The sequence below is a fragment of the Diadema antillarum genome, unplaced genomic scaffold (genome assembly GCF_040938485.1).
Source record: "Diadema antillarum isolate AM-2024a unplaced genomic scaffold, OU_Dant_1.0 scf00000062, whole genome shotgun sequence".
NCBI lineage: Eukaryota > Metazoa > Echinodermata > Echinoidea > Diadematoida > Diadematidae > Diadema > Diadema antillarum.
The window spans coordinates 1-26,769 of record NW_027270951.1 but is presented as its reverse complement, the minus strand read 5'-3'; the positions used below and the strand labels follow the sequence as shown (position 1 = coordinate 26,769).

Genomic DNA, 26,769 nt, shown 5'->3' with positions numbered 1-26,769 from the left:
CGGTCCATGACGAAAGAGTCGTCGCAAAAAAATTCGGGTACAATGCACGGCTCAGACGTGTATTGTTTTCATGTTACCGCATTAAAGTGCATAAGTCCTATGTATTGTAATATCAATCCGCTGCCCCAGCCACTGCCAGCTCGTTCCCACGCATATCATAGCGGGTAAGTCGCCGCTGAGCTACGATTTGGCGACGTGGTAGCGTCAGACTTGGTCGTGGTATTGGCGGCAGTGCATATTGCCATGGTATACGTCGATAAGTTGATTGTTGTATGGATTCAGAAGAGGTGACATGACATTTGCTCCTGCGACATTTGCTCTGGTCGTATTTTCTCCAACGACATTATAGGGTTAGGGTTAGGGTTGTGATAGGGTTTTAGGTTTAGTTTGATGTGAGGATTAGGATTAAGATTAGGTTTAGATTTATGTTTGTGGGTAGAATTTATATTTGGCCTAGCGTGCAAATATTTCATGGGAGCAATTGTTGCAGGAGCAAAATATCATGGAACCAAAAACTACCCTCTGTATTGGAACGTCAAATGTTTGCTCAGTCTTACAATTGGTTGCTCTGCTCAACTATTAGTAAATGATGTGATGCATTATGTTAGTTGTATAAGGTGTCAATTCCGGTAAAAGCAAAATAATAGGCTGAAAGAAACACGAATATCTTTGGGCGATACTGAGGGGCAAAGAGCTAGACCTACGTCATACGGTTTTATGACATTTACTCCTGCGACAATTGCTCCAATAAAATATCTGCACGCTAAGGCACACATAGATTCATTCTAAAATAAAACCCTCAACCCAAATCCTAATCCTCGCATCAAACTAAACCTAAAACCCTATCACAAACCTAACCCTAACCCCAAGCAATGCCAAGTCCTTGGAGACAAATGATAAGACCGGAGCAATTGTTGCAGGAGCAAAGTGTCATGTCACCACGTCTCACAGACATTTCGACAATGACGGAGGAGGAGGAGGCGATGAAGAAGGAGAAGAAGAAGAATACGATAAAATGTATGGCGAAGGAACACAAACGTTATGAAAATAAGCAGAGAGAAAGATAAGGGCGAATATAAAAGTGAAGGAAGACGAAGAGAAGAAAGGAAAGTGAACAAAGAAAAAAATTGTACGCGGTATCATGAAATGGAAAAAGAGAAAGAGAAAAGGAGAAGACGAAGTCATACATGATGAAGATAGGCAACTCCGATAGGGTAGAAAAATTAGAGAAGAACAAGTAGAGAAAGAGGGAAAGAGAGAAGAAATGATTTTATTTTGGCAATACATGTATGTGGAAAGAAATGAAGTGTAATTGTTACATAGATTCTGTTATGATATAATACAGTAAAATATAAATGCAATATTTGATGAATTATACTATGTTAGGTGTTTTTGGTGTTTAATAATTTCATTGATTTTTTTTCAATATTTTGGTAATTTTAGCTGGAGGGGTGGTGAAAAGTTTTGTAATTGCTGTGCAATAACGTCTCCTCATTTTTGTACAACCCTGCAGATGTATTTTTGTTGTTGTTGCTTAGATTAAGGGTTTTTATAAATATTCATAATCCAGAGTTTTAAAAGAAAGTGATTGTATTGAGTAGTTTTTTTTTCTCCGTTGTTGTACTGTATACATGTATGTAAGTTTTTGTTGTTTTAGATTAACAGTTGTGTGATTTTTATGTATAATTTCTCAATATGTTTATTGTAAACACCTTCAAATGTTATTTTTGAAGCACTGTGATTTTTATCTATATACACACTGTACATGTACTCTGTAAACTGAATGTATTTCAGCCTCTGGGCTGCCAATTTCAGGAACAATAAACCTTATCAATTCAATTCAATTCAAGAAGAAACAAACAGACAGGGAAAGAGATAAAGAAGAATAGGATATGAAATAGGGAGTAGAAGAAATGGAAGAAAGGGACATGAAATATAAAGTGTAGAAGAGATGGGAGAAAAATACGTGAAATATAGGGAGAGTAGAAGATATAAAAGAAAAGGACATGAATTATAAGGAAGAGAAGACATAGAAGAAAGGGACATGAAATATAAAGTGTAGAAGAGATGGGAGAAAAATACGTGAAATATAGGGAGAGTAGAAGATATAAAAGAAAAGGACATGAATTATAAGGAAGAGAAGACATAGAAGAAAAAGACATGAATTATAAGGAGTAGAAGATATGGAAGAATAGGACATGAAATATAAGGAGTATAAGAGAGATTTGAGAAGGAGATTGAAGAACATAAAATACAAGACGTAGAAGAGATGGAAGAAAGAACATAAAATATAAGTAGTAGAAGAGATACAAGAATAGGACATGAAATATAGGGATTGAAAGAGAGATTGGAGAAGGACATCAAAGGACATAAGATACAAGGAGTAGAAGAGATGGAAAAAAGGAACATGAAATATAGGAATTTAAAGAGCGATTAGAAAAGGACATTAAAGGACATAAAATATAAGGAGTAGAAGAGATGGAAAAAAGGAACATGAAATCTAAGAAGATCCAAGAAGAAGAGTAAAAGCAGTCACAACTAAGAGGAGACGAAGAATTAGGAAATAAGGATAAAGAGGAAGAATTTGTGAATCCATTTGCCGGGCGAAATTAATACAGTGGTTGTCTACTCGCAGGAGTCACTCCACGAATCACTCAAATAATCACCATAATTCTTTCGTACAAATATCGACACAATTAATCTATTATGTAATAATGATTATGTAACCGACCATGACCTGTATCAACTGTCCACCTGTACCTCGTTGAAGAAATATTTTGTCATGTCTTGCTAAATCAGTGATACAGGTGATTTTATTTTGTATAAACCTTTAGTGAAAGCAGACAAGCCTCTCCCTTCCTTTTCTCCTTTCAACTATCCTATCTCTATGCAAGTCATCCCTCCATCCTATTCTCCTTCCGATGTAAATTATATATTATGTTATGCTACGGGGGCTGCACGCAAATCAAGCTACGCTTATGCTGTAGCCCCTCTGTATTATTCATTGTAGTATGTTTTGTTGTACTTTTGCTGTACATTGTACACAGGCAATGAACAAGAAAATACTTATATATATTGTGATATTTATGTTTGTACATGTATGTGTATATGTACAATGATGATACAGAAACCAATAAATCAAATCAAATCAAATCAAATCAAATCAAATCAAATCAAATAATGCCGTAATGTGAGCATCCACGTGTTTTTAGCGTGTTCTGGTTATAAAGAGGACTCTATATACTTAAAGGACAAGTTCACCTTCATAGACATGTTGGTTGAGAGCATGCAGCAATATTAGTAGAACACATCAGTGAGAGTTTGAGGAAAATCAGACAATCCGTTCAAAAGTTATGAATTTTGGAAGTTTCTGCTCAGTCACGGCTGGATGAGAAGACTACTATATAGCTTGTGATATCACATGTGTACAATTATATAAAGAAAGAATAAAGAAAATTAAACATATTTTCACTTTTCTCGCATAACAAAAGAATACTCAACTTCTCTTTTTTAGAAGGCAGGAGGAACAATATTACCCTTAACATACGTCAGTAACGAGTCGAAGAAATGTGCATTTTATTCAAAAGGTAAAGTTTTGTGAAATTCTCTTTTTATTTTCATTATATCGTTGTACGCATGTGACATCATACACTGTAGTAGTCTTCTCATCCAGCAGTGAGTGCGCAGATACATTAAAAATTCGTAACTTTAGAAGGGATTGTCAGATTTCCCCCCAAACTTTCACTGATGTGCTCTACTAATAGTGTTGCATTCACTAAAACAACATGTATATGAAAGTCGACTTGTCCTTTAAAATTCCATCGAAGTAAACTGCAAGGAAGTGTAGCTGCAGATTCTCGGCTACAGCGTTGGGAATTGGCGAACATTCTGATAATTCGCTATCAGCAGATGCAGGGCAACCAAGAGCTGTCTGCTAAATGTGTCTTTGAAAACAGCCTCTCCCCTACAACACTCCACATACACACACAGAAAATAAAGAGAGAAAGAGACATACAAAGAACATAAAAACGAAAACAAGAGCAGCCCTTGAACAAAATAAAACAAACAAAAACAAGGCAAGGGGGAGAAAGGGCAAATATTTTTCGCTGTACGTATTCCCTCCTGAGACGCCGCTTGCCAGGGCGAAAAAAAAGTGTATAAATATCTCGATGCATATAAGATTTCAAAACAGGCGGGAAAACATGTCACCTCTTCGCACCCACTGTCTTCCAGAATGATGACATTTATATGAATTCTCTCCGCAGTGATTGGAATCTGGTACAAAATCGTTTTCACTGTGTGTTCCGTATCACAGTTCCACAGATATAAGGCATGTTCTTTTTTGTATCTTATTCCTTTTCCAGTCCTTTACTCTGTAGCACATGGCCTAAGTACTTTTACTTTCTTGTCATTTATTCTACTTTGAAAGTGGGTCACGTTAGTAAAATCCCATAGCACAATGACCCAGAGGATTGTACAAACAGTCGGGGTCAAAAGCCCCCCCCCCCCCCCCCCACACACACACACCTTCCTTCCGTCATTTAGTTCTCCTTGCGCGAGGATCTATTCCGACAGACATCACTCTCTGACTGAAAAAGAACACTAAGTTATGCACACTACAAGGAACAAACATAAATATGAAAGTTATGGAAATCTGACATTTTCAGGCGACGACTCGTGCGTTTATTCAATCATACAGCAACCGTTTAACCCCTCTACTGTTATAATTGACATTGTTTCTTGGGAAGGGGTGGGGCAGCTTATCATAGTACATACTATTATCGCAAATATGAATTATGAGGAAGATGAGAAAGAGAAGATGGAGAAAGAGGAGAAGAATGTTCATGAAGAGGGCACAGAAAGATTAATGATGTCTGTTTATTCATTCTTCCAACGATGTATGCTTTCTCGAAGGACTAAATGTAATGTCTGATATACCACTCTTGAGCTGGCTGATTTAATTTGTTTAATTTACTCTCCACATTGTTGTTGACTCATTATTTTAGCAGCTTGGAAACTGCTTTTCTCATTGAATTTGATAACAACAACTACAACTACAACTACAACTACAACAAAAAAAAGAGAATATTTCTGTTTTTCTCATTCTTTCGTCCGGGTTTAGAATTAAATGAATGCGTATTTGACGACGAGCTTGTGAACTGACAATTCATTTGATGAACTTTATTCTTTGACATTAAATGGCGGTAATCTTGTTCCCCTAATCTGATAAAGGCAGATCGACCGTTATGGTTGGTACATTGACAATCCATTTTATCATTCCATGACCTTAAATGGTGCTAATTTCTTCTCGAAGTGCAGTTCGAATTAGTAGTCTTCACACTGACAGTTCATTTAGATGGACTTTTACCATTCCGTGATCCTTGGAAAGTACTCTAGACTCTAGCAGTGATTCACTCCACAAAAGGAGACAAAGGAGATAAAAGAAAAATCAAATAAACAATAGCAACATGACAAAGAAAACAAAAACCCTGCCCACCTATCCCAGCTGGTGAAGCAGTCTCTTCCCTGTGAGAAACCAGCACGATTGATCTTCCAGCCACACGTCCATACTGCGAGACATCCTTCCAACAATAGTTTCCATGGCAACGCGCTATGGGGAACAAATCTGAATGGAACGGATCACGGCACCTGTATTGTTCTTCCTCTGCCCTCCCTCCCCCCCCCCCTTCTCTCTTCCTCTCTCTCTCTCTAGAAAGGTGCGACGTTCTTTTGGTCTTGCATCTTTTGAAGGGCTACATAAAAAAAGAAGAAAACAACAAACTGACGTAGCTCATGAGTAGAAGTATTTGTCCTGTGTACGTCCAAACTTTAGCAGAGTGACGCCGCATAATCTTTCATCATATCATCTTTGATATTATTTGGCATTATTTCCCGAGAGAGTAAAAACTGTTTTGGATAGGCTTAATTGACAGGCTCGAGTTGTTTTGTGTTTTCTTTTTGCAGGCACTGTAAAAACATAATGCATATTATTCTAATCTTAAGGTAGAAGTTCCAAGCATTATCATTCATGCAGTACTGTCGTCTTTGGAGCGACAGGGAATTTGGGATAGCCTGCACTCATAACAAAATGTAGCCATTTCTCCCGAATGGCAGTTTCTGAACCTACACTCAAAATTCGACACCGAGTATGTACATGATTTAATTCTATATTAACCATCGATTTATTCATTTTTCCTTTAATCTCAGAACGACAGTCTGTAGAATCAGCAGTGAGATTGGAGGTAAAGCAAGCATATCAAAATCAGATCAGTACAAAATCCAGAGCCTTTACATATTGATGCATTTTCAACCCACAATAGTGCATCTAAATGGTTTTGAATTTGCAGGAAAGGAGGTGTGAGCTATTCTTTTTTTTTTAATGCTGTAGACATCCGAAGGTCTTGTTTTGCCTGATGATGAAGATCTTCATATAAACGAATGCAGGTGTATATACTTGCAGTACCAGAAGCATGGTGACAGTGTATGAGAGATCAAGACACTTTATATAGCAGTGTTATTAACTTTGTGTTCGATATATAGATCAGTTATGAACTCGTGCATGTTTCTTGATTACGGATAAATTGATTGTAGGACCTAATATACACTCCGTTCCTGCTTTGATCATGGACCGTATTCTTATGTAGGGTTCATGCTTTCCAATTTTGTTATGTACACATACTGTGATTTTTTCCTGTTTTCTTAGTTTTTTATGTTTTGCGTATTTTGATTGCTCGTGTCATAATATGCATAAACGCGAAAGCAAGAAAGGCATAATTCATGGCAAATTCTAAACCGTTTCCTAAAATCGACAGGAAGACACATTGAGCGCACTATGTATGAATTACGGACTTTTGGGCACTTTTTTTTTTTGGGGGGGGGGGGCACGTAGAGATTCTTCCTAGCATGTCCATGTAAGCCAAACATTGATTTAAAAGAAAAAAAAAGAAAAAAAATGTCTCAGTTGTGGCTATCAAATGCGATTGCAGATGATGGTATAATCGTTAATAAGTGCCATAACCATATAGAGAAGCAAGTCGGAAGGAAAGGAATAGCTTTCTAGTCCAGGGAGAGAAAAAAATAGACAGACAGACAGACAGATAGATAGATAGATAGATAGATAGATAGATAGATAGATGGAGAGGGAGAGATAGGGAGGGAGATATATAGAGAGGGACGAAGTAAAAAGGGGATCTTGGTTGATATTAAGATCTTGGTTGATATTAATTTTTATCGAGGTTGTTTGACGTAAAACCACCCTGATATGGCTCTCAAAGGAAATTGAACTAAAATTATTTTTACTGGACAACATTCTTATCAAAATACGTACTATAGTGCCAATTTTCTTACAATCCACAGATTTTTTAGCTCTTTCTTTTGTGTCTGTTTAGTCACTGAACAAGCCACTTTCGGCACTACTACTACTTGAGCCACAACACTCTAGCTGTCGTATGCCAAAGATACACTTAAAATGAATTTAACGAAATACAAACAATGTCGGTTTTATAATAATGAACTTGCTGTGGTTGGTGAGGGGTGAATTTCTTAAAAAGTGCACCTCGTTTTGAGGGCTGAAGACACTTTACTTTAAGTATCTTATGTTTTAATGAAGCTACACGAAGTGTTTTGGTGGTGAAGCCATTATAGTCCGCTTTCAAGGACCTCTTAACAGATTTAAAAAAAAACTTGCAAATTTCAGGATTTGAAGCAGATTAGTGTATTTGCATAATATACACAAATTTAGTGACTGGTTTGTGTGTGGCACAGAATTTGTATATTACATGTTATTTTCTTGTTATTATTTTACACGGTGTCTCCACTGGAAATTATATTACAGTTATCATGGTTATTCGAAGCAGGGACCACCTCCCTGCTCGAAGGGAGTGTGCTGCCGGGCGCTATAAAGCGTGAAATGCCACGTGCATGCTTGCAGTCGATGGAGCATATTACACATTGTTTGCGACAACATTCAAGTTGTTGTGTTGCTGATTATGAGTACTCGTGGCTTTTTTCATCCATGACCTGTTGTTTGCCCGGGGTTGATTTCGATAGTCTTCGGGTTACATTTCCGTTGTTTGTTTGTCACTCGTCATTTCCCGATTGGTGTGAGAGTAAAGCACTAATGGACCCTAGACTGCGTGGTGACCGCCTCCTTTCGCGTGTATAAAGTTTCTTATCGGTCTCAACCAGATTGTGGAAAGTAATGCCCTTCGGCCATGTTGCTTACCACTTCCCAATTTTCGAAAGTGGTGGTCAACCACTGCCTTGAACCGGAAGCATTAGAACATGCCACTTCCGGGTGTAATGTTCCACAGTGATACTGAGCAAGGAAGTTTTATAATATCAATTTACCATTATTATAAAGAAATGGTTCTTACTGAGCGGGCCACATTTGTAATTCATTGTCTATGGCACTCAGTGCCTGAGTTTACGTAATTTCTTTATATATGAAGTGTTCGAAGTTTAATGAAATCGCAAAGCATGAAAAGGACAATGAAGTTCTTTAATATTTTCGTAGGGTTCACAGTTTTCCTGCATTGCGTAGTTTGAGCTGGGAAAGTTTTGAGTCGTGTAGTTCGAAACAACCGTCGATGAAATTCTGAGAAGATGTGTGTGAATTAAGAAATCAAGTTTGCGTAAAACACGGAAAGTGAAATTGCGGGGATAATTCATAATAAAGTTCAAAAGACTGGTTGACTAGTCTTGGTCGACTTTGATCCGTCCTTCCGGTGTAATCGAAGTGAATTCCTAACAACTGATTGATAAACCTGTCCGTATCGATGCTTTGCTCTTCAAAAAATAGCGACAGAACGATATTTTCAAAATTTTCTCTGTCGAATCAAAAGGGAAATATAAAACAAAAACAGAAACAAGTTAAACCAATGCCAAGCCTTACTCGCAGGTGTTCGAGAGATATCGCGTTGATTTAATTTCTGACATCCATATCCGTGGCTCAACGAAACGTCTGAAGGAAACTCATTTGAGTTCAAGTGACGAAGTTAGTGTGAATTTTAATTAAAAAACAACAACAGACAAATTAAACAACACAACAACTGTTTACAGTGCAAGCGGCCACGTGATCTGGATACACCATATAGCCTGGATGTAGGATAAGAGGTGTTTCCAACGTGATACTTCTAACTAACTAATAAAAACAAACAACAACAACAAAAAAGAGAAAAGCTTGAAAAGTCAAAATGAACTAGACTTGGAATTTGTCAAGACTGACAAATTAGGTGATCCGATCTGTTTGGAAATCAATGATTTGAAACCTGATCCCAATAATAGGCATGACCATAAATGTTTCATCTGCGTTTAGGGGACATTGGCCGTGTGATATTTGGATTCTCATTTAGAAAAGAGAGTCAGGTCTGCCATCTTTGGTACCAAATTCGGTATACACTATAACGAAGATACAAAATGAAGTATATTTGACCATTGACCCAACTTTGCACAGCCAAGATGGCATCTGAGCAAAAAGAGGTTATTTTGTGAAATGATTCTTGTAACATGGTCTTTGCGTGTGTGAAATATGGGAAATATAGGACATGTATTCACCAAGATACAGGTTGAAACATTTATGACCTTTGACCCTAATTGACATACCCAAGATGGTGTCTGATTAAGTAGTTGTTATTTTATGAAATAATGTACGTGACATGAACTAAACATGTGCGAAATATGAGGATGATAGGGGCTGTTTTTCTTGAGTTATTGCAAAGAAAGTTGCAGAAAGATAGAAATATCTCAAAACATCGAAGATAAGTTTGATTTCAACCAAGTTTTTTGACGTAATCTCGGCGTCGTATAAAAAATGGAGCGATTATTGACGATAGCCCAAAGTCTCAGCTACAGCATATTAAAATCTGGGAGAAAGTCACCAAAGAGTAAGTGAGCTAGTGCTCGATAAAGACTGTCATGTCAATTTTCATTTCCAGAAAAATTCCCTCCCATAAAGATAACACGTAAACTGGTTAAATTTGACAAGGTTAAATATTATCCATTTTCACGAGGTGAAGACATCATCCGATTAAAACTTGGATAAACAAAACTTAAAGAGTATTAAATTGGCTACAACATACTAAAATCTGGAAGAATTTCAGCGAAGGGTAAGTGAGCTAGTCGTCGATAAAGACAATCATGTCAATTTTCACATCTAGAAAAATTCCCTCCCATAGAGATAATACGTCTTAACGAAGATACAGGAAGACGTACATATGACCTTTGACCCCACTTTCCACAGACAAGATGGTATCTGAGCAAAAAGTGGTTATTTTGTGAAATGATCCTTGTAACATGGTCTTTACGTGTGCAAAGTATGGTAAAGATAGAACATGTATTCACCAAGATACAGGATAAAACTTGTATGACCTTTGACCCTAATTTACATACCCAAGATGGTGTCTGAGCAAGTAGTTGTTATTTTGTGAAATAATGTACGTGACATGAACTAAACATGTGCAAAATATGGTGGTGATAGGGTATGTTTGTCTTGAGTTATTGCAAAGAAAGTTGCAGAAACAAAGACATATTTCAATAAATCGAAGATAAGCTTTAATTTCAACCAAGTTTTTGGACGTGATGCTGACTCCACATGAAAAAAAAATGGGCACATTACCGATAGCCCAAAGTCTCAGCTACAACATACTAAAATCTGGGAGAAATTCACCGAAGCATAAGTGAGCTAGTGCTCGATAAAGATAGTCATGTCAGTTTTCATTTCCAGAAAAACTGCACTCCCATTGAGATAACACGTAAACTGGTCAAATTTGACAATGTTACCTTTAATCCCTTTTTACGAGGTGATGCCATCATCCAATCAAAATGTTGTTATTTTATGAATGAAAGACCATTAAATACGCTACAACATGCTGAAATCTGGGTGAAAATTGGCTAAGGATAAGTGAGATACGCTCGAGTAAACTTGAAATTTGATGACGTCATTTTGAAAATTTACTTTTTTATTTTATTAAGAAATTTGATATCTTTTAATCATTTTTTCAGTATCGCCAACCCATGAAATGACATGTACAACTCATCAGCTTTCAGAACATGTAAAGAAAATGGGGGGTCACCGTCCATCCTGACGAGTAAAATCGGATTTAAAATTGGCAGTTTTTTGGCATTGTTGCACTGTATATCGCCATTGACGCGCGCGCGGAATTTCAACTTTGATGGGCCCGTATGACGTCATATTGAGTCGGATTGACTTGAAACTTAGTAGAAATATTCCTTGACATTTCATACATCCGATCTGTGTAAAAAAAGTGAAAATTTCTATTACATATGAGCTGTGCGTGCGTATATGCGCGCGCGCGTACGCGTCCGTTCAATTTTTTCAATTTTTCAAAAAATGCTCCAAATGGTCTAAAACGTGTGCAAAAAAAAATTGAGCTCGATTTGAGCATACAAATATTTCAACGCGCGCGTACGCGCACGTTCCAAGAAAAAATGTAAATTTTGAGAACATGAGTAGAATGCGCATCAGTTGAAATATATGTGACGTAAATTTCACTGAAAAATTCCATTCCATTAATGAGATATGATTGAGAATGTGTTTTCATATAATGACGTCATAGTGACGTCACGGTCGACTGATCACAATGATACATTAGATTTGTCGTCTTTGGGACATGATACATATATGGTATGAGTTTGAAGTTGATACTCTGAGCACTTTTTGAGTAAGTAGATACACAACTTTTGTCCAGAAATAAAGAAAGAAGAAGAAGAAGAAGAAGAAGAAGAAGAAGAAGAACAAAGAATCCGTACAGATACAGAAGGTGATCCGAGAGGATACTCGGATCACCTAATAAAATGAAGAGCAATCTTACCCCTGCTGACCTGGAGACGAAACGGAATTGAACACATTCCGATTCTCCTTTTTGATCGCTGCAGTAGCCTGTAGATCGTTAGCTTTGTATACTGCCAAATCGTGAGAAAGAAAGCACGAGTTTTGTCAATGTCTAAAAAGGTGTGTTGTAATGTTTATTTCGTCTGATTTGCGTGGGAATTTTTTAGATCACCACTTTTTAAGGGAACGAGTTTAGGCAGATTAGTTGACAAATACGACTAGAGAGAGTATGAGTTGATTTGGCGTAGAGGGAGCGAGTCGGAAGCAAATGAATAGTGGATGGTCGGTTATAACAGTCTGGAAAATAGGGGCCAGATCAGGAAGAAATTCACCTCTGAACTGCACGCTGAAGGTGAATCTAAGTGGCAACTGTGAAGGGGGACTGTGTTCCCCAAATGTGTGTGGATTCAGTGAATGTAGAAAGATGAGTAAAACATCCCATTTTCATTTAACATGAAGCGCATCTTCTATATCCACTTGCCAATTGGATTATGTTATTCAGCGTGACTTCTGGATGAACTAGCTGAAGCACTCTTTCGATGTCATTTAATAATTGTGTGTGTGTGTGTGTGTGTGTGTGTGCGCGCGCTTTTTATGAAATTCTATCTTCATTTTCTGAACGATCATTGTATCATTCTGACATCATGCACTGTTCTAATTTTTCAAATGTCACTGATTGTTTCGCTAATCATACTATTTGAATATGGATTACATGCAAGTTTGAGGATACTTCGCCTTTTTCGTATGAGTCGCAAGATCAAATTTGTTTTAGGGACTGCTTTGGGACGATAGCCACAATATAGTGTTCACAAATGTCCATTCTGTTGGGCAATTTGAACGATGATGATGAATCAAGATTCATAATTCTTTTTCTTTAGATTAAAAAAAGAGATTATTAAGAGTGTCTTGAATCCATGATGCATCCCAGTAATCTATTGGCGGATAATCAGTTTAACGTATGGCAGATATGCCTAGTTACACATTTATTCACTGGTTGTACAAGTATTTTCTTATGCTTTATATGTACGTTAGAAGGTCAAATAAAATGCTGACAGGTTTGTGTCTATGAAACTTGTGTATATGTAGGAAACGAAAAAAAAAATAGAACATTGTAAATGAATATATATTTCCCCCCAAAAGTGTGGATCTATATTTGGCTGCCCAGATTAGCAGACAAGAGCAAGAACCAAGTCCGTAAAATACTACGACGAATATATTTTGACACTTGTTTGTGAATTCTTGCAGGGTCTCCGGCAATGCGTTTTAACTCAGATTAGCCTGGAGGGACCGACCTTAACATACATTAACTGTTCTTAGCAGGTGTAGTCGTGATAAGCATTGCCCGTGAGATCTTAAACCTACGCTTTAATAATTCGTTCTTCGGGAAGGAAATGTGGTGTCAGTCTTTGCTGTTCACAAGTTTTGTTGTCGTTTTGACCCAATCAAGCAACAGAAACCACATTTTCTGGTTTCGTGATGTATCTTTTGATTTGTGTAGAATAGGTAAAATAGGTAGAATAGGTACTGGTATATAGCGTTAAAAAAGCACATTTTTTGTATTTGTTATATCTGATTCGTTAGTGTGAAGCATATTTGATAATAGAGTTCTTTTAATGAAATAAGCGAATATAGCGTCTATATTCATAATATTAACAAATTATAAAATACATATTTCTATCTAATCTTCTCGAAGAGAGAATGCACAGTAGGATTCGGAATTACAAATTTGATTTATAGGATAAGATTAGGACAAGAATAACTTAAGGAGTATAACCCTACGACCCCCCCCCCCATTGTACTGCATCATGAAATAATAATCACTCTAATTCAAGTGCATATTTCCATAAGGAGTTGTATGAAGAGCCGTATATATAGTTCAAAGTATAGTTACCAGCTTCTTGTGTTTTGTGATGATTCCTTCTACTGCGAGCTCAAATACTATTATGACAACAAGGAACCCAGCGAGAAATAAAATGAAACAGACGCAACAAAGATACCCACAATACTACAGTGCACTCCGGTTATGACGAACGCGGTTATAACGAAATTCCGCTTACAACGAAATAAAAGTCCAGGTCGCAAAATCATCGGTTCTATTTTTTTCTAGTGTTTATTTGTTCGGTTATAACTAAATGTCGATATAACGAAAGCAAACTGCCGGTCCCGAGGACTTCGTTATAACGGGAGTCCACTGTATGCATTGTGCGTAAATCAGGAAACAAAAAAATCGACATCCCAAATCAATGACATGAAGTCGGAGAAATGCGCTGAACTTTGTAGACCCTGTCGTCGAGACAGACGACCATGCCATGGACCGGGGGGAAAATTGCAGTCGTGGAGCTGGAGAGAACGAGAGCTAACACCAATTTGTAAAATCACCCCACCAACGCAGTCCCATTAATGATACTGTCAGGTCCAATCAGGCGTCAAGAATTGTTTGCTACAGAAAGTCGCCTGGGAGTGCAGGCGACTTTTCTGAAGAAAAAAAAAAATAGAGAAAGAAAGAAGTGACGGCAAAAGGGTGAACCCAAATAACATAAAGAAAAAGGTTCGAGATTATATCTGGTATCAAATAACACTTTGTATTATAAGTACACGAATCCAAGTCCATAAACATGTTACTAGTAAAAGGGAAATATGACATTACCAAAAAAAAAAAAATATATATATATATATATGACGTATGCAGTACTTGCAAGGCTGTGAAAACGCACGGAGTATAGAACAGGAGTATTTTTGTTTTGATTAAAATTATATTGCGTTTTGAATGTGTAAACATAAAGTTTTATTGTGCACTGCTGAATGTCGACTACGGCCTATGAATATACTGACAAACACGTGGCTTTCAGGAATGCCTGAAAATTGAATGAAATTTACAGTTCAAGTTTGTCTCGCAGTTAAACTCTCTCAGTCAACATCATTTCCGTTACCATGGCTACCAAGTGCGATGATCGCATCGCGAAAGACTAATCCGACCTTAACCGGTCATCAACGATGAACGAAATATCCTCTGTCTACTACTTGTATACTGCATTTGGCACCGTACAGTCTATGTGTGTTTGTGGGGGGGGGGGGGGATGGGGTGTGGGGGTGGGGGTGGGGATGAGGTGTCAGCAATGCTCCCCCCCCCCCCCCCCCCCCCCGCGGAATCCTCGCGGGTTGTCATGGGTTTTCTTGTCTGTTTGTTTTTGTTGATTTTATTTCATTTTTTCCTTCTTCAAAAAGGCGATTATACCACCTCCCCCCCCCGTCATCTCCCCGTCCCTGGTGTCTGTGTGTTTGTATATGTATGCAGTGACTGTGTGGGAGCGACATCTCCCTATAGTGTGTATGTGTGCTCTTGCGTTCTGTTCTGCTTGACGAGAGCCTACACCAGAGTTCAGAGATATTTGTTGCTTTCGCTGTAAGCAAAAAGCCTGAAACTCGTTGCTGTAAAGAGGTTTTGATTAATAGGCCAGAACGGATGTACTTTCTGCCCACGAGCAGATAATGGTCATCTGAGAAAACGACATAAAGGCAGATAAGACACAGAGTTGTAATATGCGAAGTCATGGGCAGCGTCTGAACGGTTTCTTTGCCTAGCAGTGAAAAACATTTCCATAAAACATAGATTGGAGAGCGAGTTTAATTGAGTGGATGATATATAGCTTTGCTACTGTTTTGTTTCGATGGCATAAAATTCGGGCTCATTAATTTGAATTATTACTAACTTCTAACCGGTCTACTCCCTATAAAACTCAGCCTCTTACGTTGTTATGTGAGAATATTTTTTTGATGTGCCTATTACATCGCTGTATGAAATTATTTACCAATGAAAGTGTTGTTCTTTACGTAATATTCAAACATCTTTATCAATGCGCTTGCTTTCAACGGTCTTGCGAATTGTGAAGGTTCTGGTATTAGTTTTGCCGAAGTATTGATGCATTTTGAATCTATTTGTATTTTTTCTCCTATAGATGGTCATGTCATCAAGCTATATATATCCACCTATATGTAGATCCTACTTTATAGCACTCTTCAATACTTGGATTCAAGTAGGTATGGTTAATTTGTTGACCAGCGACGGGCGAACTTTCTGGTATAAACAGTCTGGAGCAACCCGGGCTATTAACGGAATATGCTTAATGTGAATATTATTTTCAAAAACCGGTCTATGACCGCCAGATTGTAAGACAAAAATGCGGATATACACAAATGTATCAACATTTCTTCTTCTTCTTTTTCTATATGTTAAGTTAAAAGCATAGTGTTGATTTCCTGTTTAAAACAGGGTGTGCGTGGGAGCGGTTGTTTTGAAAGTCACTATATAGTCACCCGTCAAATTATACAATGAACACAATAGTATCGAGACAGGCACTCTGCGGCTGGTAACACGAGAGCCCTGGCAGTCTCCCAACAGATCGGGTATAAGACGCATGCAGATCTAAATGCGTTCTTCAGCATAATCTTATCTATAAAAAACAAAAGAAGTTCCTCAAAACTAGAAAGACCACTGGGCAATGCTGGGGGTTTACCCAGTATCTTGCAAGTGCATACAAATTAGAGTTCAGGCACCAAAAGGACAGAACGCACAAAGTGATGAATAAACTCATTGTATGAATTCCCGGTTACAGGGAGGGAGTATCCATAAATTTGAATAGACTTTGAATAGACTAATAAGTCTGATTCGCGCCATACGCATGATGGCAGTGGAAGCAATATCTCAAGTCGCTGAACAACATTAATGTTGTTGGTATTGACTAAAGATACCCGGTATGAATATAGTTTCCACGTCGTATCTTGCCACTTGCCTATCCTGAAATAAAGATACTTATTAGATATGCTATTTAAGCTAGTTCGACATACAATGATAAAGGCAGAAACCAGTAAATCAAATCGAAACGCATCGAAACGAATCGAATCGAATCGAACCCAACCCAGCCCAACTCAACCATAACCAAATCATACCAAACCAAACCCAACTCATCTGTGGGTGAACTCACATAATAATTCGCAGTGATTTGTCTCAAATTTATGGATAATTTTCCTCGAAGACCTGATAACTATAGCTCTTCACTTCACCAGGTTATTTCAGGTATTTTTAAAGGGTTAAAATCTATAGCTTTTCATTCTCATTTTGTTGCCATTTCTCTTGTTGTCAGGGACGACCTTCAAATATAGATGACTATTTACGTTTTTAGAGGAGTTAGTAAATTAGTCTTGTATGGCTGATAAAAGATTTATAGTTGTTTCATCTTCTATCATACTTCTATACACGTCGGTTTTCACCTTTTCCTCCTTAATTTTTCTTCTCCCCCTCCTCCTCCGACTGCTATACTACTACTACTACCTTTTTCTTCTTCTACTATACTACTACTACTACTACTACTACTACTACTACTGCTACTACCACTACTACTACCACTACTACTACCACTACTACTACTACTACTACTACTACTACTACTACTACTACTACTACTACCACTACCACTTCTACTTCTACTTCTACTTTTAATTCTACTTCTACTTCTACTTTTACTTCTACTTCTACTTCTACTTCTACTTCTACTTCTACTTCTACTTCTACTTCTACTTCTACTTCTACGGCGACTACTTCTACTACTACTTCTACTACTACTATTACTACTACCTCTCATTCAATTTTTTCTGTCTCTTTTTGCTTGTACTGTATATTCTCTCCCTCTCTCTGCTGGCGAGACATTCACATCGGATAAGAAGGTATATTCCAAAAATAACAACCTGCACCCCGTCTTGCCGCCGGCTCATCATCTTACCGCCTCCGGCGCATTATTATCCTTGCACCAAACTTTGAGGAAGTAATTATGCAATTCGAGTCACGGCTCGCGCGCCGGAGAAAATGTGCCGAATTCATGTCGAAGCTATTGATCGATCACACAGCCGCGCCGAGGAGATTCAACCCAATGAGGAAATCAATGCTTGGAAATGATAGATACAGACATGAAGGATTCATGCGTCGCATTGCGCTCCTTTTCTTGACGGAGAAATATTCATTATCCTTGTGCGTATATACCTGTATGCAGAATTCTTGTGTGGCTTGCGTATAGATCCGCTATTGTTCAACACGCTTGCCAGAAGACGGGTTTGTAGATTTTATGTCTTATGTAATTCTTGTGGCTGTCCATGTTATTGGTGATCATAATTTCACGCTTCTGTAATCACACCGCTCAAGATGTTCGTTCGCTGGACGCATTATTTGACAGGGCAACGAGCTACAGTGTGTTGTAGTTTGCTCTGTGCGTCATGTCAGTTCGTCGATCCAAAGTGCGAAGTTTCGTGCCATCTTACATCTGGGTAGCAATAATAACGAGCCGTGATTATCACCGTGCATTGCTCGGATGATCGCCCATACCGATGAATCGTGGTGTTTGCGCAGCCTAACATGACTAATGACCGTCCATACCTTATGCTTTTCTTAATCATACAGTTCTGCTGTCGACTGGTCTCGCACAGACGTCGACGCAACCAGCGGAGAGCGGGAAGGATCTTGCCAACCAGACCACTGTGACGTCGTCGCCTTCGTCGACATCAGCGACAGAATCCGAATCTCCGTCATCACAGTCGAATTCAACATCGGCACCAGCGTCTTTTTCTCCATCCTCCTCATCATCCTTCTCATTCTCCAACTCATCATCGCCGCAGCCATCATCCGCACCATCGACAGTCGTCAACCTGTCTTCCACGCAGGCCAGTAACGGGACGACGCAATCGCAGAACACGTCCGTGGCACTCGACCCCCTTGTCACCCAGGGACCGGAAGCAAATGGTACCAGTCCCAGCAGCACTAGTCTTGCCTTTGCCGACACGAACTCAACGACGTCGGCTCTCGCCTCGAACTCAACGACGTCGGTTCCCGCCTCGAACACGTCTATGGAGTTAGGTACAACGCTGTCGTTCTCGGCATCGACTTCAAACGACACGTTGCCGTCGCCAGTATCATTTCACTCGACATCAGTGATGGCGAGTAATACGACAGATGGATCTAATGTTTCTATGACGACTAGATACGTAACCACGGTTAATATCGACAGCACCTCTCTACACCCTACCACACCTGACGGAATTTTGACGGGTAAGTAAAGGACTGTGTTGCGCTTTAAAGGGATGGTACAGTATTTGTTGAGATGAGAATTGGGCTTTTAACTTTTTGCGAGATACCAAGAAAACACTTATGATATAGTACAGAGCATACCATTTTAAGAGAAATTCAAAGTTTATTTGATGAAAATCGGGTTTGGAATGGCTGAAACATCCAAAAACAAAGTAAAACAAAGCGATTGTAAGAAAGTGTGGGTCCCACACTTTATTAGAATCGCTCTTTTTTGGATATCTCAGCCATTTCAAAACCAATTTTCATCAAATAAATGTTGAATTCCTTATAGAATTACATGCTCTTTCATATTTCATAAGAGGTTTCTCATTATCTCACCAAAAAATGTTAGAAACCTGAAATTAGGTCTGAACCAAAACTACACGATCCCTTTAAGGCTCATCTCCAGAAAGAATACTACTAGTAGTACAGTACATGTCTGTTTTTGTTTTTGTATCTTTAGTCGTAAACCGATAAGGAACACTTTCAATCTCTTCAGATGCTTATAAATGACCAAGAGAAAATGAAAATTACTTTGATGCAAGCATTATTTAGAAATCGGTGGGTGTGAACTTTATACTATATATACATTCATGGATTTGCCTTAACCCGTTCCATACTGAATTCTGAAATGCCCACAGACTTTAAATACACAGGCCTCCAGGTCCCCCAGGGAACAGGTTAATTTTGCTTGAAAGTATAATCATATCGATGACAAAACAAGAGGAAATAAGGGGAATTTGTCCCTTGTGTGTTGCGTTCTTCACTCTGTTCAACAATAGACTCATTCTATATACCTTGCATTGTCGCTCTCTGTATGAAAGATTTTATGTCAATTTTATGGCCTGCTGATGTGAGATGATAATTCGAACACAATGTGTTACACTATACTCAAGTATTCATGTATTCATGTTCTCAAATCCTTTATCTTACCTCTGGTATTCAGTATTTGATAATTAAAGGGTTTGAACGCCATTTTGCCTCATCCTTTAATTAGTCCATCAGCTTTGTGTCGATGGTCAGAACAAATCAAAAGTCTCCGGACTGTAAACAGAAAGGAAACTATGAAGTGAAATAGTTATCTTAAATGTCCCATAATCTCAAAGTAATATCAAACCCCACGATCCACAGAGGACGATGTTGGGAACTCATTTAGTTTTTTGATATGATAAGCATCTTATAGTAACGCAAGGTGCATTTCATAATGGGTCGGAAGTTGATGCCTAGTTGCGAGTCCATTTCGTTTTCATGGCGCAATATAGAACGCTGTTCCCCCATTGACAAATCGTGCAAAATTTTCAAGCCTGGCAATTGTGCCTTCTGTGGGGATAGGGAGCAAGACAGAAAAAAAATAAATTCATTTCTTTGTTTTTTCATCGTGAATGCCGAGAATTCGTGCAATGTTGTCCATGACAGCTGAGCGAAACGTCATCAACGCGAGATGAATGATGGCCCGCGCGCTCGCAAATCGGCAGAATTGTCGGTTCGCGTGAACGATGCCAATTATCACGGAGCATGCAATATACCCGCCAGCTCGAGAGATCGGACACAAGGGCGATCATGGTCGGTCTAAGGCAGCCCTTTTCCACGGCGATAGCAGGTCTTATGTCTGGTTTTATCAAATAGCTGTTGGCGTGACAAAACCTTGTATCTCAAATGTATCAAATGTTCAGGAAAGAAAAGAAAAATTAATGAAAAACAAACAAACATGACGGCCAGTCAAAGCACTGTAACAAATTGGTTTCTCCTTTGTATTGAAATACCGTGATGGCTTCATTTTGGGGGATAAAACAGCTAGGATAAGACATCACTTAACTGATTATCTCACAGTTAAGCAAAAAAAAAAGTGATTTTCACCAAAATATGAGATAAAAGAATCTAGATCTTGTCACCCGAGCGACGAAATACAGTCATACGCACAGACAGACAGACCTGGGCCCCGTTTGTTCAAAAGATAGAATCGATAATGAATTTCCTTACCACACAGGCTACCATAGACTTATGATAGAAATCAACTATTGTAATCAAGTATAACTCTTCATAAAACAGGGCCCAGGAATATGTATCCGCCTCCTCGGATAAACACGTAGACACACCACTCACACTGGATTCCCCTCCCTCCATCTCTCTTTTTCTGTGTATGGAGACAAATATGTATGTGCCATTATCTCCATGAAATATATAAGTAGGTTGTACAGTTATAATGTATTTTAATGAGAGTGAGGGAGTGACGCACACATACATACATGCATACATACATATACATACATACATACATATCTATAGATGATGGATGCAGCTGCGAAGCAATTCGCAAATCATCAAGGGTGTCTTTGGAGGAGTCATGACCGCGCTGTGTGTGGATTGCGGGATACATTGCCAAGACAGCTCTGTGATTTGATGTACGACAACAGCCACTCTGCGTTAACACGTACAATGCCCCAGACGCAGATACAGACGCAAGAAGAGAAAGGGAGAGAAAAACAAAACAAAACAAAACAAAACAAGATTCCATCAAGAACGATTCTGCGCTCAAACCGGACCATTATTAAACGATCGCAGTTGCGAATCATTTATGGCGTAGCGTCAAACCATTAATAAAGTGTAACGTTAGATTAAAACAGACAGGCAAACAAAATCCCAAATTGCGCTCGTGTGTCATGAAAGGTAATGCTAGACTCTCAGAGTGAAATTTATAGTCCAGCTTTCAAAGTTTTAAGCTGAGTTATGTTCAACGAACATGGTAAATGTTGAGCGAAAGGTAAAGATTTCTAAATTCAATATTTTCCCTGAACAGTATAATATTGGACACAGTGACTGCTACTAATATCACTGTCTGACAAAGAAGAAGAAGAAGAAGAAGAAGAAGAAGAAGAAGAAGAAGAAGAAGGAGAAGAAGAAGAAAAGAAAAAGAAAAAGAAAAAAATGAAGTCGGCATGTATTACATGAATGTGACTAATGTCATGTTCAATTTGTGCGACTCTAACGTTCCAAAACATTCTTACTTTAGATCCGATTTTGGTGAAACTTCTGTCAGTGCGGTCGTCTGACCTTACCCTATCTATTACAGCAAACTTGAAAACGGTATAGTAAAATTGCCCTTTAACGATGAAGCGTCACCGAAGGAAGTGTTTAGATAACTGCTAAGGAGGGATCGTATTCAATAACACCTTCTTCTATTGCGTCGTCGCAACGAATGGGGCCAGTAAGACAATCTGGGCGGAATTCTTGCCCGACGGCCTCCCGCAGTCTTCTCAAAGCAGTACTCAGCTATCCTCAAGCTATCGTGGTTCTGGACTCCCCTATATACCAACACGACCTCACTGTCTGTATAGGTTGGGAGAGTATTATACACGGCTAATTGTTTGAAAGAGCAGGGAGGAGCGAAATGCGATAGAGGGGGGGGGGGTATTAACATAGCAATGAACTTGACAGTCGGGATCAAGGGGTCGCAAAAATATTGTCAGGTGCTGGGGGGTCAGCACACATTATGCACGTTTCTTCTGTCAAAGCAGGGAGGTGAGAGGCTATAGGTCGAGTGTTACGTGAAATTTCACTACGCCGAGACAGCACAGCACTGATTAACTCGACAGTCACATTTCCTGTATCTGTCAGTTTACTTTTGATAGGATTTTGTTGATAATCATGGTCAATTAGACGTGTTATCGCTGGTAACGCTAAAATCATATATGATGATAACGTAAATGATGATAGTAGTAAAGTTCAAAGTTCAAATTTATTTTCATTTCTATCATAAACAGAACATATTTGTAATAATTACACAAACGTAAATTAACAAAATACGTGTGACATGTGAAAATGAGTAACAACATGAAGAAAACCTAATTATAACAATATCACTGAAAGATAGTAATGATAATGACTTGTGTAATAATGATACTTGCTGTTATCATATCTATTATTATTTTTGATATCATCATCATTATTGTTTTCATTTTATAAGCGATAGCTCGATAATCAGTTTACTATTGTCACCACTGTTGTTATCACTACTTGTAATTCATTAATTTTCTTATCATTAGCAATAGTAGTTCAGCCGCATCAAACATGACTATAGTTGCTGGCGTAATTACTTTCCTTCATACCATTGTGTAATCGCAGTGCTGATATTGAAGATGATATTGCTATCATTTTCACCCTCATTGGTATCAGTGACCACATCCGTGAAATCCGCGGCAGCCTGTGCATTCATCTCGCCTTGCATACAGTATGACACCCCCCCCCCCCCAAAAAAAAAAAGAAGAAGATACAATCAGATTTCGCGTTGATGACTTTCAGACTAATTAAACCAATCTCTACTTCTTATCTACATCTTGCAGAAAACCCCAGTCAAATTTGTTTAAATGGTCACAAAAAAATATGGATCATGGTAAAGCATGTCATGGATCCATTTCCTCCAAGTTTAATACTGGGATGCTCTTGGCATCCATAAAATACAATCATGACAATGGTCTGAACTTGGAGGGGAGGGCTTCCGAGCATGCTCGACAAGGAGCGCAATTTCTCTGTGGCAACTGAAGCGAATCGGATAGGGTTTTATTAAAGATGTCGGTAATAAGTTATATAGTTTCATACCCTGAAATTGCATTTTGATTGATTCACTATTTTAAAGATTATCGTTGCAGAAAGACTGGTTGTAATTTCTTTTTGGGGACATACGGTATTGTACTATTTTATTGTAATGTAATTGCGTGCGTTTGAGCATTACTTTGATTGTCTTCCCTAACGACCGCCTCTTAAAACAGAATCCGAAACTCCAGAAAGATAATTAGCGTATTAACAAGATTAATGTCAATGTGTAGTGTGGTGTATAATTCCACCCGACATCACTTCAATGCGATACTTGGCAGCAGTAATGACCCTCTTCAGTGCAAATCATCCATCTTCATCCTCAAATCTATATAACCACTCCATTGAATGGAGCGATACTAAGACAACTGTAGGATGACCAAAGTTTAATCAACATTGAACATCGAATAAAAATGTAATGTGATGATGAATATCAATCATATCCATTATTGTGCATTCACAAGATAATGCATTTATTAGTCCCAATCACATAATCATGCTTAGTTATGACATGAAGTTAATATGTCACCGCTGCATAAATCACCCTTTACCCTGCAAATCAACAGTCGTTAAATCCCTAAATTTCTAATTTCTTAATGAATCTGAAAAAAAAGGAAAATTTGTATGACCCATTTTGCTGTGTAGTCATCAACTAGAGCAACGAGGACCATAGGTTTGCAGTCGCTAAAGTGTGGGTGGGAAAAACAGAAACCTCTCTTTTTATGCCTCCGCCACGAAGTGGTGCCGGAGGCATTATGTTTTCGGGTTGTCCGTCCGTCCGTCCGTCCGTCCGTACGTCCGTATGTACGTCTGTACGTACGTCCGTACGTACGTCCGTACGTACGTCCGTACGTACGTCCGTCCGCTTTCGTTTACGCGATAACTCAAGTAATATTTACTGAAATTTTACCAAACTTGGTCCAAGTATGAAGTATGATGGGGCAATGATTTGATTAGATTTTGGGTGAAATCGGCTAAAGGTCAAAGGTCAAAGGTCAAGGTCAAATCATGAAATTGTATCCGTTTACGCAATAACTTAAGACTGTATGGAGCAAATTTCACCAAACTTTGTTGGAGGATGATGTATGATGGGAAAATTACTTGATTAGTTTTTCAGTGAAATCGGACAGAGGTCAAAGGTCAAAGATCAAGGTCAAATCCTAAAATTTATCTGTTTACGTGATAACTCAAAACTGGATGAAGCAGCTTTCACCAAACTTGGTCCAAGGATGATGTATGATGGGACAATTAGTTGAGTAAATTCTAGTGACATTGACAAGAGGTCAAAGGTCAAAAGGTCAAGGTCAAATGCTAAAAAATGTTGCTGTTTCCCCCATATCTATGCAATGCCCGCAGTTATTTTCTTGAAACTTAGTGTAGACATGTACTACTGCGTAAAGATTCTCCAGAGAGAGTTTCATGTCATAAGGTCAAAGGTCAAAAGGTCAGAGGTTAGGTGAAAATGTTGCAATATCACTTTTCTCGCAAATGGTTCAATGTATCTTCATGGAACTTGGTACATATGCATGGACTGACTGGCAGGGATTATCTAGGGAATATAGGGGTCATGGGTCAATAGGGGGTCAAAGGTCAAGGTCAACTCCTCAAAATGTTACTATTTCCCTCATATACTAGTATATGCAATGATTGCATTATTAGTTTTAAAATTTAATATATGTACATGTATTACTTAATGGAGATTCTCTTGGAAATTTCCAGCCAGCAGGTCAAAGGTCAAGGGTCAAAGGTCAGGTTTAAATGAAAAAAAGAGATATATTTTGTACTGTAATTACACTCTTTCTTCATACCTTGAAAATTATACTCAATGCATAAACTTATAATAAGGTCGGTCAGAAGTCAAGTAAAAATTCTCAATGCCCCAAATATGTGTACCTGCACTCTTTAATAGACAATTATAGCAAACCCAGTTCGTGGAAAGTGAACATTCAAGATATTTCTGACAAACCTGTTATTTCGATATTTTGCCAGTTATGTGAAACTGTCATCACACATTGTGCTGACATTGTACTATACACCTATTGGGAGAATCATGCATTATGGCGGAGGCATCAGTCGCCGTAGCGACATTTCTAGTTTTTTGTACAAACTAAGGGAGCGCCGTTTGGAGGTGATGGCATTATCATCTTATTGAATATGCATGAAGTGAGTGCACCAACCATTACAGTGGGTTGAAATCGTGTGGGTTGAAAACGTGTGGCACTTTGAACTTTCTACACCTTATTGCGGATCTTCTGTTTAAATTTCCTCGATTTTTATCCTATTTCTCATTTGCAGAACCTTGAAAATGGCATACATCACGACGAGCAAAGCATTCAATACACAAAACAGTAGATGGTACATATAATGTACACACCGCACACCGTATCTGGGCAATTACCCCCAGAGGGCAATTACCCCCCCCCCCCCCCCCCCCCCGGCTAAATACTAGTTAGTGGTAAGGTTAGAGTTAAGATTAGGGTTAGGTTTAGGGTTAGGAGTTTGGGTTAGGGTTAGGATTAGGTTCAGGATTAGGATTAGGATTAGGATTAAGGCCAGGGGAAGGGTCCGGGGTAATTGCCCAGGGGGTAATTGCCCTAGACCCGCGCGCACACAAACATGATCGTACTCCGTGCAAATCATGGCACTTTATGATATAGATTAAAAGTTTGGATGAAGTTGTATGGGCCATTTATCTATGGCTTTTCCTGGCTGTTAGAAAGAATGTACCGGCTGTGATATTAGAAATGAGACAAAAGCAAAACAAAACCGAAACAATTAAACGCGTAAACAAAAGGAACAACAATGCCTTTGTAATGTTACATGTATATATGCTCGTTTGAGTCGATTCTATTCATTCAAGACAAGCAGAACAGTTTCACTGCCTTTGTGTGGAATTCCACTCCAACAAAAATAGTAGTAATGAATATTCAGACCGATCTCTCTCTCTCTGTATCTTCCTCCAGAATCGTTCATCCGCCTCCTCATCATCGCCGGCGCCACGGCGGGCTCGTGTCTCATCCTGCTCATCTTCGTCTTCGTTCTCGTCTTCTGCTGTCACAAGAGGCGGCAGAAACGGAGGAACGCCCGCTACTACGAATTCAAGAAGAAGTGAGTAGAACTTGGGACGATTGTAATAATTACGATATTATTTCGAGAATGACCATTCATAAGGACAGCCATGACGAAGAATGATAGCGAGAACTCCTGATTTCGGTTG

At 38.7% G+C, this 26,769-nt stretch overlaps 1 protein-coding gene across 1 annotated transcript; it reads left to right on the top strand.

The window, feature by feature from the left end:
• Nucleotides 1-962: 962 nt before the first annotated feature.
• LOC139716163 (uncharacterized) lies at nucleotides 963-26,660 on the top strand (the record flags this gene model as incomplete). Its single annotated transcript, XM_071627722.1, has 3 exons — nucleotides 963-1,017; nucleotides 18,300-18,944; nucleotides 26,516-26,660. Coding segments are annotated over exons 1-3 (845 nt in total), but the record flags the coding sequence as incomplete, so codon positions are not given.
• Nucleotides 26,661-26,769: the final 109 nt, after the last annotated feature.